Source organism: Polypterus senegalus, chromosome 4 (genome assembly GCF_016835505.1).
Source record: "Polypterus senegalus isolate Bchr_013 chromosome 4, ASM1683550v1, whole genome shotgun sequence".
NCBI classification, from domain to species: Eukaryota; Metazoa; Chordata; class Cladistia; order Polypteriformes; family Polypteridae; genus Polypterus; species Polypterus senegalus.
This window is the reverse complement of record NC_053157.1, coordinates 17376063-17395156: the sequence shown is the minus strand read 5'-3', so window position 1 is coordinate 17395156 and position 19094 is coordinate 17376063. Positions and strand designations below refer to the sequence as shown.

The following is a 19094-nucleotide window of genomic DNA, read 5'->3' as shown; positions in this document are numbered from 1 at the left end:
GGGTTGAAATAAGCTATGAGAATAAACGTTAGAAAACATGAGTAACTCTCTGCCATTTTCATTTTGTAAAAGTAGCTCTCGGGGGGAAAAAAATTTAGCGACCCCTGCACTAGAGTATTGTCCAAGTTGTACTTCAGAGAGTGTAGTAACACAGTCAGTTCCAACTCTTCTTTAAGACACATGGAGGGTTTTTAAGTAATCAGCAGAAGGTGGGACACCTGTGCAAATTGTTTGCTTCAACTTGCAAGGCTTCATTTACTTTAATTGCTGCAGAACATCTGTAGATTGTAACCTATTAGTTGTTCCCTGGAGAAGGTCCATTTGCAATACTGTGAAATTTCCTTTTTTTACCAGTTTTTGCTAACCTAAACTCTAAATTTAAACCTCTGGCAGTTTGTAGCACTGCCACATAAACAGAAGTAATGTGTTTTTCTGCTGTCGATCGGGTTTAATTGTGTGGATAGTACTTACAGACTGTGATTGACAGCGGTGTCCCCAAAGGTGGGAGCATTTTGCATAAAGCGTGCCGTTTTAAAAGGAGAGGGAGACAGCCAAAAAGAAGACGGGAAAAAATCGGACTAAACGGATCAGCATCTGCCCGGGTCATGAGAAGAGGTCCTGTAACTCCTAAAGACTTGACTGTTAGATGGAAGTCGGTGATTCACTGTTGAGTTGTGAATTTGTCGTTCTGTTATTACCCACGGACTCGGGTGAGCACTTTATCATGGCGCAGACTGACTGTTGAACATTTTACAGTTAAGACCTTCACGGTTTAGGGTTAGCCTCCAATTATACACTTTGTTTCACCTGCTGTCAATGGGGGCTGGAACTTTGGACTTACATCTGAACTTCGAAAGGGGAACTGGGGAAGTGATATTTCTACTGTATATATATATATATATATATATATATATATATATATATATATATATATATATATTGTAAAAGAGAGAGCAAACAACAGCATAAAGGTTTGGGGTTTCCGACCCCGTATATTGCAATATGATCCACTTTTGACAGGTCAATGTACATGAAAAAATAAATTCTTAGTGCATGAAACCCAAAGCTGGCGTCGGCGGACATTTATGGAGGAGGGGCCGGAAGTGGAGGAATGCTGGGAAGGAGCCGTGGTGCAAGATGGGATTGATGACGTCATGAGTAGTGGACGGAGGGAGAGCGGAAGTAGCATAGTGCAGGAAGCTGTGGGAGGGAGACTCATGGCAGCGGTGCGTCTTTTCTTCTGTAAGAAACAAAAGGAGAAAGGTTAGTACCCCGCCACTCCCTGCTGGCGTATGTCTTCCCGAACGTATTAAGGTCCGTCCGCGGCCCCCTACTTGCGCGTGCGTGACAATATATACAGTACAGTGGAACCTCAGTTCACGAACGTCTCAGACCACGTACAAATCAGGTTACGACCAAAAAGTTTGCCAAACCTATTGCATCTGTTCACGACCACACACTCGGTTGACAAACAAGCCAGTTTCCCTTCCGGTTCGTACGCGCCGATGATTTCCGCACGTGTTCAGTCTCTCCCTGTGCATTCGCTGTGAACTCTTTGTGCTCTGTTTCGTTTCCCTTCTGATTCGTACACACCGATGATTTCTGCATGTGTTCAGTATCCTCCCTGTACTGTAAATTGTTCTTGGTGCATCACACAGAGGAACTCTCCCTCAAAACTGTAGCCTCCTCTCAGCCCAGCTTCCTCCTGTGGCATAGCGGGTCCACAGCTCCCACCAAAAAGGCCAGTTTTAATAAATAATCACCGTACTTGCGGCTTAGTGAGGGGGCGTGGTGGTGTGTGGTTGAAGCGGTTCCTGAGGAGTTCGTGATGTGCCCGTTTCTCACCTAAGTGCACAGGTGAGAAGCGGTCTGCATCCGTAATTGTTCCCAGGAGCTGCTGATTGCCACGACAACCACGTCCTCTTCATAAATAGAAGTGCGAGTTGGCAAAAGGGAAAAAGAAGAGAACAGGAAAGAATGGGAGATTGCAGGAGAAGGCAGGAAGCAGGAGGAGAGAGAGCGAGAGCGAGCGAGCTGTTGAGCAGGGAGCCTGGGTGTTTTATCTCAGTGTTATTCAATGTTTTTACATTTAGTTTACTATTACACTGTGCATTCTATGGTATAATTAACTATTTTTGTGCTTAAAAATCTTTGAAGAAAATATTTACATACAGTTCGTATGGTCTGGAACGGATTAATTGTATTTACATACAATCCTATAGAGGAATTACTTTGGGGTTACGACCAGAGTTTTGGAATGAATTATGGTCGTGATCCAAGGTTCCACTGTATATAGATTTTTGGTATCGGCACATTTAAGGGTGATTTTTGGGTTGGAGGGGCAGATGAAAGGGATTTTTATTCTTCTTTTCTCCTCCTCTCGTTTCTTTGGTTTAATACATTTCTCAGTGTTTATGAATATTGTCCTCTAGCTATTTTTCTTCTCTCGTACTGTAAATGGTCACTCATCAGGTTTGAACTGAACATTTTAAAAAGGTAGGTATGGTGGTGCTCTGCAGGGTGTGATATTGGCCTATCCTTTTTATTATCTGCCTTAAATTAGGACTGGTTAGCGGTAATGATCAACCCATTTTGGCATGGCAGGCAGATTTGTTACACGTTTACTACTCACCTTTTCTTCATTTTGAGTCATTCATCACATTTAAATTTTAAGAAAACTGGAAAACATTTTGACTGGTAGTGAACAGTCACCTATACACCTGCATAGCCACACAGTTATCTAATATGCCAATCATGTGAAAGCAGCACAATGCATACAACCATGCAGGTACAGGGCAGGAGCTTCAGTTAATATTCACATTAAACTCCAGAATGGGAAAAATGTGATCTCATGGATTTTAATCGTGGCACTATTGTTGGCACCAGATGGTTGGTTTGAGTTGGTATCTGCTGATTGCCTGGGATTTTCACACACAACAGTCTCTAGAGTTAATTCAAAATGGTGCAGAAAACATCAAGAGAGTGGCAGCTCTGTAGACAGAAATGCCTTGTTGATGAGAGAGGGTCAAAGGAGAATGGACAGACTGGTTTGAGTTGACAGAACAGCTGTGCTGATGCAAACATCCTTTCTGTACAACTGTACGGAGAAGAAAAGCATCTCAGGAAGCACAACACGTCAAACCTTGAGGCTGTTGGGCTACACACATTGGGTTCCATTCCAGTCAGCCAAGAACAGAAAGCTGAAGCTGCAGTGGGCACAGGATCGCCAAAACTGGAGGACTGAAGACTGGAAAATCACATCATTGTCTGATGAATCTCAGTTTCTGCTATAGCACACAAATGGTAGGGTAAAAATTTTTCAGCAACTTATGAATTCATACAAACAGGGTGCCTTGTGTGGACAGTCCAGGCTGCTGCTGCTGGTGGTGGTGTAATGATGTGGGGAATGTTTTCGTAGCAGATTTTGAACCCACTGATATCAATCCATCATCGTTTGAATACCATGGCTTATTTGAATATTGTCGCTAACCATGTGCATCCCTTTATGACCACAATTTACCCATTTTCTAATGTCTACTTTAGAACAACTTCTTGTCTAGGCTTTGGTCCTGCCATGACTGGAATACTGCAACTCTCTGCTGACAGGAGTACCTGCATGTGTTACAAAGCTGGAGCAGATGATTCAAAATGCAGCCGGATGTCTGGTGTTCAACTGACTGAGACGTGAACATGTAATTCATCTTTTCAGATCAATACGTTGGCTCCCAGTAGCAGCGCGTATTAAGTTCAAATCCTTGATGCTTGTCTACGAAATGGTCAATGGTGGTCAATGTGACATTAGAACATTAGAACACTCTAGACATGAACAGACCATTCAGCCCAACAAAGCTTGCCTGTCCTATTCACTTATTTCTTCCAAAAAAACATCAAGTCGAGTTTTTAAAGTCCCTAACGTCTTACTGTCTACCACACTACCCGGTAGCTTATTCCAAGTGTCTATCGTTCTTTGTGTAAAGAAAAACTTCCTAATGTTTGTGCGAAATTTACCCTTAACAAGTTTCCAACTGTGTCCCCGTGTTCTTGATGAGCTCATTTTAAAATAACAGTCTCGATCCACTGTACTAATTCCCTTCATAATTTTAAACACTTCACTCAGGTCTCCTCTTAATCTTCTTTTGTTTAAACTGTAAAGGCTCAGCTCTTTTAATCTTTCCTCATAACTCATCCCCTGTAGCCCTGAATCAGCTAAGTTGCTCTTCTCTGGACCTTTTCTAGCACTGCTATGCCCTTTTTTATCCTGGAGACCAAAACTGCACACAGGACTCCAGGACTCACCAGTGTGTTATAAATCTTGAGCAGAACCTCATGTGACTTGTACTGCACACATCAAGGCACTATATAACCTGTTAGCCTTCTTAATGGCTTCTGAACACTGATGGGAAGTCGATAGCTTAAGAGTCCACTATGACTCCTAAATCCTTCTCATAAGGTGTACTCTCGATTTTCCGACTGCCCATTGTGTATTCAAACCTCACATTTTTACTTCCTATGTGTAATACTTTACATTTACTGACATTAAATTTCATCTGCCACAATTCTGCCCAAGCCTGTATGCTATCCAAGTCCTTCTGTAATGATATAACGGATTCCAAATTATCTGCTAATCCACCTATCTTGGTATCATCTGCAAGCTTAAGCAGCTTTTTACTTATATTCCTATCTAAATCATTTATATATATTAAAAATAGCAGCGGCCCTAGCACTGACCCTTGTGGAACACCACTCTTAACATCGGCCAATTCTGATGAGGTTCCTCTCACCATCACTCCCAGTTTTGATATCACTACACTGGTTACCCGTGTCATTCAGAATTGACTTTAAAATACAGCCTATGATTTACAAAGCCTTAAATAATATTGCCCCATCTTATATATCGGAATGTCTGACACCTTATATTCCAAATCGTAACCTTAGATCCTCAAATGAGTGTCTGTTTAGAATTACAAGAGCTAACCTTAAAAGAAGTGGTGAGGCGGCCTTCTGCTGTTATACACCTAAAATCTGAAATAGCCTGCCAATAGAAATTCACCAGGCTGATAAGGTGGAGCACTTTAAAAAACTGCTAAAAACTCATTACTTTAACATGGCCTTCTCATAACTTCATTTTAATTTAATCCTGATACTCTGTATATTCAAATTATTATCATAACTATTCATGGTGACTCTAAAATCCGTACTAACCCCTATTCTCTCTTCTGTTCTTTTCCCGGTTTTCTGTGGTGGAGACCTGCACCACCACCACCTAATCAAAACACCATGATGTTCCTACATTGATGGATTAAAAGCCAGAAGTCTACATGACCATCATCATCAAGTCCTTCCATGAGAACCCTGAATACAATGAGGACTGATCATTGATGTTAGGTAGAATGCCTAGAGGTGGCTGGGCGGTCTCATGGTCTGGAACCCCTGCAGATTTTTTTTTCTCTCCTGCTGTTTGGAGTTTTTTTTTTTTTTGTTTTTTCTGTCCTCCCTGGCCATTGGACATTACTTTTATTCTATGTTAATTAGCGTTGTCTTATTTTCTTACTTTGTCTTTTTTCTCTCTTTCTTCATCAAGTAAAGCACTTTGAGCTACATTATTTGTATGAAAATGTGCTATACAAATAAATGTTGTTGTTGTTGTTTCCTCTGTCTGAGCCAATTCTGGACCCATCTACAAACATCACCCTGAACTCCCACTCCCTTTCAGTTTGATGGCCAACCTCTCACGTGGCACTTTATCAAATGATTTCTGAAAGTCCACATCAATAATATCATAAGCTCCACTTTGATCGTATCCTTTTGTTGTCTCCTCATAGAATTCCACATGTGAGGTCCTATGATCCTTCTTACCCACCGAGGCCTGCTGATGAATGGCATCTGTTGATGCCACCAAATCACATTCCAGTCTCCTTTAATGTGTAGCTCCTAGCTGGTGGAACAAGCTGCTCACCTCCATTCGAGATTTGGAGCCTCTCCTTGCGTTTAAGAAGCATTTGACGACTCTCTTGCTCGGTTCATTTCTGTCTAACTGATAATAGTTTTGTTAGGATTTTCGTAGCCAATGAAGTGTAACAGATTTGCGATTTGCTCCGTACTTCTCACTTGTGATGATTAATTTTGCAAACCTTGACAGGTAACACTTGTTCCCAAACAGTCTCCCCCGTTTACCGATTATGTTGACCCCTTTTGTAAGTCGATTTGGAGGAAAGCAGCTGCTAAGCCAATAAATGTAAATGTAAATATTGGTAGGTGTTTGAGGTGTTGTTCACCCTCTCTATGTTTTATTCAATTTATGATGTTGTCTTTATTCTTTTTTTACACAACAATAATCTAAAATCATGAATCCAAGTAAGTGCAGGCAGGACAACCATTTATACTCCTCCATGGGAAGAAAAGGCATGGCCTGAAATTAAGGACACAGTCTTTATATTCAATTAAATATATGTGTATAAATATAGGCCCTTGAAATTCGATTTCATGTTGCAATATGAACTTTTATTTGTTTATTTTCAAGTTGTACAGTACATTGATAGAATAATGTAATGCTTTTATTACAAATTCACATGAGATACAACTTGTGTTCGTTCTAAGATATCTTTCATGGGGAGACAATGCCATCAACCATTAAAGAAAGAACAAGATGGTCCACCATTGCTTTAAAGATTTACTGTTTTTGAGAATATTACATAAAATGTATTAGACATTTCTTCATATATATTTATATATCTCTTATATATATTTTTTTTTTCATTTGTTAAACGTGCATGTTATCAGAAACTGCATTTTGTTTTAAATAGAACAAAAGAAAAAATTCTCTTTACATTACAAGTTGTATGCAATTTTCTACCCAATGTTCCCAAGCATGGGATCTGCTGTACATCTTTTTCTTTTTTTACAACAAGTTCTGGCTTGAGCTTCAACATTGCAAAGTCATGCTGTCAACTCAAATACTGATGCTTCATGTTTTCCTTTGTACCCAACTGTACAGCACCTATAATATACATAACATGATGCTTTACAGATGCAGAACAAGTCACACCGGCCTTAGGGCAGAAAATCATGAAAGCCAATATATCGTACATGAATGAAATGAAAAGAAAATCATCACAAGTATACTGACCAGTATATTACATTAAAGAAGAGAAAGGAAAAGGGAAACAAAGCCCTTGCATAAAGGTCAATTCGTTTAGCCTCAGAGGGTATGACAGGTTTGGGTGGAGGAGGCTTTTTATTGTTTTTTGCTTGAGACTTCCCCAGGCCATTGTTAACTTCTATTGGCTTCCCATAACAGTCATAATTTGAGAGTTCAAAATCTCTTGGCAAGGATCCAACTATACTGAAATCATTCGACCTCAGGTCAGACTTGGAAGTGCAAACCTTTTTGCATCTTGTCTCTGCGACCTGCAAGAAAGGAGAAAAACAAATGAAAATTACAGATATTTCACAAATGACTTCAGTCACCAAAACAAAAGATAGATAGATAGATAGATTTTTTTTTTTTTTTTTACCATGTCCTGTTCGGCTGTGAAGCAAACAGAATTGATGTCTGAATGCTGGCGACTAGCCTTACAGTTTTTCTCTCAGGTGGAGCGTTACAGCTTCTGCTGACGTCACGCCTGATACCAAAACTTTATTAAAAATATTTTAGATGTTTTTAAGATTCAAACCGGACATGGAGACAAAAGTGAAAGAAAAAGAAGAGAGAGAAGGAAGAGATCGAGGTAAAGGGGGAAGGGGGGGGTTCGTATAGAATAAACAATAAATGAACCAGAGTCCGCTTCTAGACCTGCAGAAAGAGAGGGGAAAAAAAAAAAAACAAAAAACCACAAGATAAAAACATTGCTGCATCAGCTACATGAAGATATATAAAAGTAAAAATGTTTGCTGACAATCATACAGTAATTATTACTAAGGCATTTAGGGCCACCACAACCTTAGATCATGTGCTGAAGATGTCCAAGTCATACTTATGAAATCACCATGTGAGCACCTGTGTGCGACGCGCTTGTATGTGTAAGGTTTCTCTATAGGAGCATCCAATAGTGAGTGTGAAGGGCCACAGATCTGCCACCAAAAACGTGCGGAAGATGGAGGGAGTTCCAAGCCCAGAGATCCAGAGGTCACCCCAGAGCTGGAGACCCCAGGGAGGCCGTCACCAGAGAAGCCCCAACCCCCACTCGAGAGGCACAGAGGATCACCCCGGGGGTCACAACCAGCAGCCGGCAGAGTCCCGGGAGATATCAACGGCAAGCCCTCAGGCCCGCCCGCAGCCGCTCACCCCCGAGTCGGCCGGGCCCGGAACCCAGCAGCCCGGGACCCAAGGGCGACCCACCCCGCCGAGGACCCAACAGAGCCCAGGGAACCAGATCCCACCAGGCAGCCACCGGGAGCGACCAGACAGATGCTTAAGGCAGGGGGAGGGTAGGCAAAGATGTTGTAGTATTGCCAGATGTCCCAGGAGAGGGGAGTCCAAAACCCCACCTGACATATACAGTCACACACAAACACAGTCATACACTCTCTCCCTCATGCTCTCACATACACATACAACCCAAGACTTACAAGGATGTACGCCAGACACCCATTCACACTCCCCACACACACCCTACCTAACTCTGGTCCCGGTGCTGCCATACCTGAGGTACAACCATTCCTGGACGCCAGAGCTAGCCCCGTTCCGCAGGGGTAATAGTGAGCAGGCACCCCCGTCCAACGCAGAGCAAAGCAACCCACCACTCCAGACCACAGGCAGACGGCTAGCTCCCACTCCTAGCCTCCAGCCCCGGGCAGCTAACTGAGAACAGAGGTGTAATAAGACCTCTAGTCTCCCTCCGCCTGCTCTAATGTAATGTTGGTGTGTGTTGATAAGGTGCTTTTTGTGGTTGGGGGGGTGCGGCAGTGCCGCACCATGTGGCCTACACCAGCTGATGCCAACACACAGCCCCACTTCCCCCCCAAAACTCTCCGTGACTAGGTGCAGTTTAAAATTGGAAGTGGACACCGGCACTCGGAGTGAGGCTGAAATTTCCCCCCACCGGATGCCGTTGAGTGTGCCCACTCCCAAGGCCCTAAGTGTGCATTTGTGTGGAATGTTTTTTGTGGAAGTGTTTAATGTGCAAATAAAATTGATAGATAGATATGAAATGCACTATATGATAGATAGATAGATAGATAGATAGATAGATAGATAGATAGATAGATAGAGGTGCTACATAATAGACTAGCCGTCCCCTGCAGCTCCGCCCACGTAGTAGTGAAAGAGGACAGTTAGGAGGGCTCTGCCCGGCTCCCCACTTTTGACGTCATGCTTTCCCCTCCCCTCGGCCTGCAGACTCTGCCTCAGATTACCGCTAAGAAATCACTCCTGCAAGCAAACTATGATACTTGACAAGATGAGAGAAGTTGCAAAATCAACCGGAATGTTCAAGCAAATTATAGAAAAAAACCCTGATCTAAATATCCATTAAGTAGTTCTCTTGTTAAAGATGGACAGACATACAGACAGCAGAGTGGTGGCTCTGAGGCTAGGGATCTGCACTGGTAATCGGAAGGTTGCCGGTTCAAATCCCATAAATGCCAAAAGGGACTTAACCTGAAAATGCTGAGCGCTTTGAGTAGTGAGAAAAGCGCTATATAAATTCAAAGAATTTATAGATACATAGGAAAGGCACTATATGATAGATAGGAAAGGCACTATATCACGGGTGTTGAACTCGAGGGCCCGCAGTGGCTGCAGGTTTTCAGTCTAACCATCTTCTTCATTAGTGACCAGTTTTTGCTGCTAATTAACTTCTTTTGCCTTAGTTTTAATTGACGTGAGTCAGGTCCCTTAGTTTGTCTATTTTTCCTTCATTAGCAGCTAAATAATAACGAGACACAAAACGAGCCGCCACATGACCAGCTCACCTGTGCCCATCACACAACATCTGAAAATAAAGAAAGGTGATGGTCTCGATAAGGTTGATCTCTCTGGCCACCAAAACATTTTGACGATGTTTTTAGGAAAAACAGAAAATCAACAGTTTTAGAAATGTCTGCTGTGGCAGAATGAGAACAGCAACAAGCCTTGGAATTAAATAATGGGCTTAATTAACAGAAATAATCAGCTTCTCATTAAGAGATTGGCTGGAGTGAAATTGGTTGGAGTTTGAAATCCCAGTGTAGCTGGTCATCTTTTGGCTTGTTTCACGTCTCATTTCTGTTTAGCTGTTATTTAATGAAGAAAGGAACCAATTCAGAGACTGAATCCTTAAAAACGGGGCCATTAAAATGAAGGGAAAAGCAGTGAAAATGGGTCACTGATTAGGAAAAGGGTTAGAATAAAAACCTGCAACCACTGCGGCCCTCCAGGCCCGGAGCTCGACACTCCTGCTCTATATGATAGATAGATAGGAAAGGCACTATATGATAGATAGATAGATGGATAGATAGATAGGAAAGGCACTATATAATAGATAGATAGATAGATAGATAGGAAAGACACTATATGATAGATAGATAGATAGATAGATAGATAGATAGATAGATAGATAGATAGATAGATAGATAGATAGATATTGGAATATTTACATATACATAAGGTGAAATCTTGAGGATACTCTTGATCAAATAGTGAAATGCAGCCAAAGCTGCTAAATGACAACAAATGCATATAATAATTCTGTGTGTTGTGACAAACATATTCAACATTCTTATTTCTGTCTAAAGGTTATGAAGCTCCTTAGCTCTAGTCACTCTAGTCCTTCTGGGCAGTCATCATTTCATAGCCCAGGGACAGGAAGAGATGGGGTCAGTTGCCCTCACTGGACAGTTTCTCTGTTTGTGGCAGTGCCCCCTCTTGGGCCAGGGTGGCATCACATTTTACACACCATTATTACACACCAGTTCCCATATACATACTAACTTTGAATACATTGAAATTGTACAAAAATTAAAACATTTGCATGCACTGCACAGGAGGTACTTTAAACTGTTTAAGTATTAGACCTTTTCTGAAGTCTTTACACGCCACCATTCTTCACTGTAGTGATTGTATCAGGTAGGTGATGAGCATTGTCTGCTCTTCACCAGTCATAGTGCTTGAAGTTCTGCCTAAAGAGTTCAAATGAGAGAATCACTTCTGGTTCCAGTCCCGCTGATGTCACTTCCGGTTTCTGCCCCGATGACATCACTTCCCCTGCCCAGCTTTAAAACCGCCATGTTTGCCTGTCTGTACTGTTCTGCGTTGGACTGAAGTCTGTTAAGACCTGTACCACTTGAACCACAACTTTCGATTTGGCAGCCTATTTCAAGGACGATTGCCCCTAAACCTTTCTCTGTGTCTTGTGAAATCCTTTCACACACTTTACTCTTCTTTTGCAAAGCATAATGTTTGACATGCAAGTCTTTCGAGGGTCATGATCACACTGGCTGATACATTAGCCAATAAGTAAACATTTCTGTGTCTTGCCCTCAGTATGGCTCCCCGTGTGTGGTCTTGGTGATGATTCACAGTGGATTCTAAACACAAACTCCACCTCAACTGCACAATGAAATGTACTTCTTTGGCTTTACTTTTCTCCAGTCTTACACAAAATGCACAATTAAAAATCGGCTTTCTTGTTCTAAAATTTTTCCTGAACCTAAATGACATTCCTTCTGAATAGATTAAGACACAACTAAAGAGCTAGGAACCTGGCAGATCAATAGGCTGTTATTGCTGCTTGGTTCTAAATAGCTTAATAATATCTTGTATTTAAATACTAAAATTCTGATTACCTGACAACTTGTCTCCAGTACCCTCAGTTACAGATGATGCAGGTTACTGACTCTTATCGGAGAAGCAGAAAACAGCCTTTGGCTAAAGAAAGTCTATTCCAGATCTTTACATACGTCTAAGAGAGCTTGGAGGCAAGAGACCCCCATGGGGAAGGCTGCCTGATTAACGATGTAACGAACTGTGTAACTGAAATGTCGGCTGGCCTTTCAATTATTCAACTATATTACTAAAGCATGAAGTCTGCCTTTACTATCCGTTATCAACTTCTTGCAACCCTGCTGTCTTTTCTCACGTGCAGAAAAGCTGCAAGACGTACTACAAGGATGTAACTGTGACAGCATTTCTTGTTCTCTTACAATCCCCATTGAATTTATAAAAAGGAGGTTCTTTGTTATGTCATTTCAAGGAGTAACGTATGCAAAGAAAATGGTTCTTGAGATCTGCTAATTTCTACTGCTGAAATGTGCACAACCTTTACTAATCTATACTAGTAAAAGGCAAAGCCCTCACTGACTGACTGACTCACTCACTCACTGACTCATCACTAATTCTCCAACTTCCTGTGTAGGTAGAAGGCTGAAATTTGGCAGGCTCATTCCTTACAGCTTACTTACAAAAGTTAGGTAGGTTTCATTTCGAAATTCGACGCGTAACGGTCATAACTGGAACCTACTTCCGACCATATATACGGCCATAGCCTGCAGCTCGGTTACCGTGTGAGGCGGAGTTGCGTCCCGCATCATCATGCCTCCTACGTAATTGAGTGCCTGCCCATATAAGGTAAATATTCGCGGGTGAAGGACTGTACTTATGCAAACGAAGATGAGATGGTCTAGAGTTTGGCACAAACTCAGCGAAAGTGCGAGAGAAACTTTTAAGTGCCGGGTCTTAGCTAACATTAAATAAAGCCGTGGACATCGCAAGATCGCACAAGAGAGCGGCTCGCGTGAACTGACTGTGAACGCAGTACGTAGAGAACAAGGAAGAGCTTCAAAGAGCACTGAACAAAAAACACATTACACAATTGAGAAGGCAGCAAAAAAATATGAAGCGAGTGAGGCATACAAGCATATTCATAAGTGCAGCTACTGCGGAAACAAAGCACGGTGTAAACCGTAAGTTGAAATTAAGTTTATAGACACGCTGCCGCTGGCGTTTTTAAAATTGCTGGTGAAGGACTGTGCTTATGCAAGCGAAAATGAGATGGTCAGGGATAGAATAGTGTTTGGCACAAAATCAGCAAAAGTGCGACAGAAAACCTTTAAGTGCCCGGTCTGAGCTAACATTAAATAATTGCTGGTGAAGGACTGTGCTTATGCAAACGAATAGAAAGCAAATGTTACATTATTTTTAAAATGTTTCCTTTTCTTTTTCATAACTTCTTTAAAACACTTCTTCTCCGCTGCGAAGCACGGGGTTTTTTTGCTAGTATAACTATATAAACTGCTCAAAAAATTAAAGGAACACTTTATAATCAGAGTATAGCATCAAGTCAATGAAACTTGTGGGCTATCGATCTGGTCAGTTAAGTAGCAGAGGGGGTTGTTAATCAGTTTCAGTTGTTTTGGTGCACTAGAGGGGCAGCAATGAGACGGCCCCCAGAACAGGAATGATTTAACAGGGGAGGCCACTGACATTTTTCCCTCCTCATCTGTTTTTTCACTAGTTTTGCATTTGGTTATGGTCAGTGTCACTACTGGCAGCATGAGGCCATACCTGGGCCCTACAGAGCTGGCACAGGTAGTCCACCTTCTCCAGGATGGCAGGCACATCAATACGTGCCATTGCCAGAAGATTTGCTATGTCTCCCAGCACAGTCTCAAGGGCATGGAGGAGATTCCAGGAGACAGGCAGCTCATCTAGGAGAGCTGGACAGGACCCCTTGTAGAAGGTCCTTAACCCATCAGCAGTATCTGCTCCTTTGGGCAAGGAGGAACAGGATGAGCACTGCCAGAGCCTACAAAATGACCTCCAGCAGGCAGGCCACTAGTGTGAATGTCTCTGACGAAACAATCAGAAACAGACTTCATGTGGGTGGCCAGAGGGCCTGACGTCCTCTAGTTGGCCCTGTGCTCACTGCCCGGTACCGTGGAGCTCGATTGGCATTTACCATAGAATACCAGAATTGGCAGGTCCACCACTGGCACCCTGTGCTTTTCACAGATGAGAGCAGGTTCACCCTGAGCACATGTGACAGACATGCAAGGGTCTGGAGAAGCCGTGGAGAACGTTATGCTTCCTGTAACATCGTTCAGCATGGCTGCATTTGGTGGTGGGTCAGGTATGGTCTGGGGAGGCATATCCATGGAGGGACACACAGACCTCTACATGCTAGACAATGGCACCTTGACTGCCAGTGAGAGCAGGCAGTTTCTGGAGGATGAAGGAATTGATGACATTGACTGGCCCCCACACTCACTCGTCTGACCTCAATCCAATAGAATCAGACTGTCCATGAGCTCAGTGATGCCCTGGTCCAGATCTGAGAGGAGATCCCCCAGGAGACCATCCGTCGTCTCATTAGGAGCATGCCCCCACAAGACATTGTCAGGCATGCATACAAGCACTTGGAGGCCATACAAACTACTGAGTACGATTTGGAGTTGCTAAAATGACATTTTGGCAAAACGGACTCACCTGCCTGCCACATCATTTCTTCACTTTGATTTTTGGGGTGTTTTTTTTTAATTCAGCCCTCTGTAGGTTGATAATTTTCATTTCCATCAAATGATGTGGTATCCTTTCGTTCCTAACACATTACCATACCAAGTCCATATCAGTAGAGATATCCAGCAGGAGGTTTTTCCCATTGAGATCTGATGTGTTTTCAAAAGTGTTCCTTTAATTTTTTCGAGCAGTTTATTTTAATATACACTTTTATGGCCAAATGTCTGTAGCCATTACACAGCTTGTAGGACATTCCATTCCAAACCCACGGGCATCAATACGGAGTTGTCCCCCCTTTACGGCTGTAACAGTCTCCACTCTTCTGTGAAGACTTTCACCAAGATTTTGGAGTTGGTCTGTGGGAAGTTGCATTCATTTATCAAAAAAAAAACCATCTTTGACGTCAGGCACTGATGTTAGTTAGACCAGAAGACCTGGCTCACAATCGGTGTTCCAATTTATCTCAAAGGCGTTTAGTGGGGTTGAGATCAGGGCTCTGTGCAGACCATTTGAGTTCCTCCATGTCTTTATGGACCTGCCTTTGTGCACAGCGACTCAGTGTTGCTGGAACAGAAAAATGGCCTTCCTTAAACTATTATCACAAAGTCTGAAGGGCACCCATGTCTAAAATGTCTTTGTCTGCTGTAGCATTAACAGTAAGCTTCACGAGGACCAAGGGGCCTAGTCCAAACCCTGAAAAAAGACTCATATCATTATCTTTCCTTGAGCAAACTTTACAGTAGGCACTTTGCAGTCTTGAAGGTAGCATTCTCATGGCATCTTCTAAACCTAAATCTTCAGATATTGAATTTGTCACTTATTCATCCTAAATCATCACTCTTAATTCATCGCTCCACTTTCCACTGCTCTGAAGTCCACTCCAGACGATACTTGACATTGTGCTTAGACATCTTAAGCATGTGTGCAGCTGATTGGCCACTGAAACCCATTTCAAGAAGCTCTTGATGCAGAGCTCTTGTGCTGATCTTGCTTCCAGAGGTATTTGTGATCATTATTGTGTGGGATGCGACTAAAGATTGGTGATTTTTATATGCATCAGCAATCAGCAGCACTACTCTGTAAGTTTGTGTGGTCTACCACTTTATGGCTAAGTTGCTATTTCTCTTTAATGCTTCAACATCACAATAATAGCACTCACAGCTGACTGTGGCAGGTCCAGCACAGCAGAAATTTAACATACTAACTTGTGGCAAAGATGGCATCCTATGATAATGGTGACCTCTGCTGCAAGGGGACATGGCAGCCCTTCAGAAACCCTTCTTAAACAGTTTTTCAATGGAAAACAAACACACTCTTACAGCTCCTCTTTGCGGGATCAGCTGCAGGCTTGCTGCGCGGGGGCTTCGAACATTTAAAAGGCCGAGACGCGGCCATCCTGAGGTCTCACTCTCCTGTCTCTCTTCCCCTAGACTCCCTCTGCTCCAGCTGCTGTTTCCGAGCTGCTGTACCTCCTTGATGAAGAACACTTTGAGCAGGAGTTGGGGCCAAGACGTCAAGTTTGACAGCTGTTCCTTGTGATGCTGGATCGCCTCTGTAAAAGACCTGCGTTTGGATCTGTCTGAACACCAATAAAGTTTCTATTCCTTGGAAATCCTCCCTGTACTCTCCTGTGCAAGCTTGGTACAATGCTATGTTTGAAGTCACTAAGCTCTTCAGTATGACCCAACCTACTGCCAATAGAGATCACATGGCTAAATTCTATGCACCTGCTAACAATGTAACTACCTGAACTCAATCATTTGGAATGGTCTCCATATACCTTTGGTTATTTAGTCTACAAGCCCCCATAATAATACATTGGATTAATTTAGTCTGGGAATATTGTTATATAATATTTTTAGCATTTCCATCAAACATATTTTTTGTTTTGATTGGTCACTGTGCGACATGGTGGTGCAGCCATTACAGCTCCTGTTTTAAGGACCTATTGATCTGGATTTGGATCCTACACCTCATTTCTACTTATGATACATTACAACTACAACTAACATGACAGAAGGTGCCGCCATTTTTATTTCTTCTTAATGAAGCTACAGTCAAAAGTTATGCTATGTTTGTTATACTATGAGAAAGATTGATCTTAAAGAAGGAAAAAGGTTTTGTAATTTTAAAAATAACAATTTAGTAATTGCTACGTGTCAGCCTGTGTTTGCATGTATTTTCCATTTTATTGTTATTTTTGTATATTTTAGTTCATTATTCTTCATGTTTCTCTATTAATTTTGCTATGTTTGCTATTTAATCCTTAAACTGCAATTTGCGAGCACACAGGAGCCGAGTACATTCGGTGATGTACATTCGTTGAACGCCACATCCGGCCATAGTCGATTCCCAGTGCAATTTGCCAGCAAGCCGGAGCTGATCGGTCAGTGCCGTACATTCGTTGAATGCCATAACTGACCATAGTTGGTTCTCAGTGCAATTTGTCAGCACGCCGGAGCCGAGTATATTCAGCGATGTACATTCGTTGAACGCCACAATCGGCTATAGTTGGTTCCCAATGCAATTTGCCAGCACGCAGGAGCTGATAAGTTAGTGCTGTACATTTGGTGAGCAGCCAGCTCATGACCACTGCCGCCCCGTAGCGAATCAACATCACTGTCCCTGGGATTCAGCCGCTGCACTAGACTAGCCTGTTAGAGTCAGCGTTGGCCTCTGTGTGCTTGCGTGCAGCCAGTTCAAGCGCAGTTGGCTCGGTGATTTACTGAATTTCATCAATGGCGTCAGTTTCACCTTGTACCTATAATAATAGATTGCAGAAGTAGTTTTTACAGTTCATTGGCAGTGTGTAAAATGTGTTGCAGTAATTGTGATGCTCTTTGAATGAAAAAAAAAAAAAGTGTTCCATTAAAATTTCACTTTTTCTTGGTGAATTGTGACTTTCCTTAAAAAGTGCAGTAAAAAAGTGTTTGGCGTCCATGGGTGCATTAAACTCCCAAGTATGTGGTAGTTTAAGGGTTAAGGATCTGTGCCTGCAATTGGAAGGTTGTCGGTTTGAATCCCATAAATACCAGAAGTGACTCTATTCCATTGGGCCCTTGAGTAAGGCCTTTAACCTGCAATTGCTCCGTCCTGGGTATGACGTTAATCTGCATCCAGCCCTGCAAGCAGGTCCTCCAACTTACAGGGAAAACATGGGGGTTGGTGGCAGAATTGGCACTCCAACCACCGTAAAAAAAACATCACACTGCTTCAGTGTAGTGTTAAGGTGTCACCCGTTGCACGGCAGCACTTGGGTCCCAATCCGGGTAGTTCATTGTGTGGTGCGTGCGGCAGTGCTCTGTAAAAAAAATCAACACATGCACCCAACTTGTCACCTGTAATTTAACAATGATTGTATGTCTCTTTAAATGTTGTGATGTTCCTTGAGTTTTGTGGGTGGAACCCCCATGGGGTGGGGCCATCCTGATGTCACTACTGCTAGCACCTCCCTCTGGCTATAAACAGGGAGAGACTCTTAGCGGCAGATCATTGAGTTTGTTCTGAGAGTTTGTAAGTACTGCTGTTGGTTTTATTTTTTTTAACATATTTTTCAATTTGGATTGTTTATTGGGCCTTGTTTGGTTTGGATTACCTTCTTTAGGGAAAACAGTTTTGCTTTTTATTCCTGTCCTTCTGCTGTTATGCACCTAAAATCTGGAATAGCCTGCCAATAGGAATTCGCCAGGCAAATACAGTAGAGCACTTTAAAACACTGCTGAAAACACATTACTTTAACATGGCCTTTTTATAACTTCACTTTAACTTAATCCTGATACTCTGTATGTTCAATTCATCACAATAACTATTCACAGTGGCTCCAAAATCCGTACTGACCCCAACTCTCTCTTCTGTTTCTTTTTCCGGTTTCTTTGTGGTGGCAGCCTGTGCCACCACCACCTACTCAAAGCATCATGATGCACCAACATTGATGGACTGAAAGCCAGAAGTCTACGTGACCATCATCATCATCAGGTCCTTCCATGAAAACCCTAAATACAAAGAGGACTGTTTGACTAATGTTAGGTAGATTGCCCAGAGGGGACTGGGCGGTCTCTTGGTCTGGAACCCCTACAGATTTTATTTTTTTCTCCAGCCTTTGGAGTTTTTTTTTTTTCTGTCCACCCTGGCCATCGGACCTTACTCTTATTCTACGTTAATTAATGTTGACTTATGTTTATTTTTTATTGTGTCTTCTATTTTTCTATTCATTTTGTAAAGCACTTTGAGCTACATTTTTTTGTATGAATATGTGCTATATAAATAAATGTTGATTGATTGATTGATTAATTGTCTTGTTTTTGTATTTTTTTACTGCTTTTGTAAATAAACTCCTTAGTTTATAAAGATTTTCCTTTTGAGTTGTCAAAATAAGCCAGAGGTTAGAGGTTAGCCTCACCCTTGTAGACATTTTTGTGAATGTTGGGAGTTACAGTAATTGCACTATTCGGTTTTTAAAACCAACTCTGTTTTGTTTGACTTGATTGTATAGAATGTTATTTATTTCAAATAAAATAAATAAAAATAAAACAGCTTCCCATTTATAGGTCTGATTAGGCCTGCTGGGGACCGTCTGACTTGGGGTGAGGCTGATCTGGGATGGTCAGTGGAGGTGAAAGGCTGCTTTGTAGATGGCATTTTGGTGTCCTCACACCAAAAATTA

The 19094-nt window shown here is 42.2% G+C and overlaps 1 protein-coding gene across 1 annotated transcript in view; it reads right to left on the bottom strand.

Annotated features, from left to right (window-relative positions):
• Positions 1-6479: 6479 nt before the first annotated feature.
• Positions 6480-19094, bottom strand: part of glrbb (glycine receptor, beta b) — a 160515-nt gene continuing 147900 nt past the window's right edge. The window contains exon 10 of the mRNA XM_039750302.1: positions 6480-7407. Within this exon, the coding sequence (XP_039606236.1) occupies positions 7111-7407 (297 nt within the window). The 3' untranslated portion in view covers positions 6480-7110. The remainder of the gene's footprint in view (positions 7408-19094) is intronic.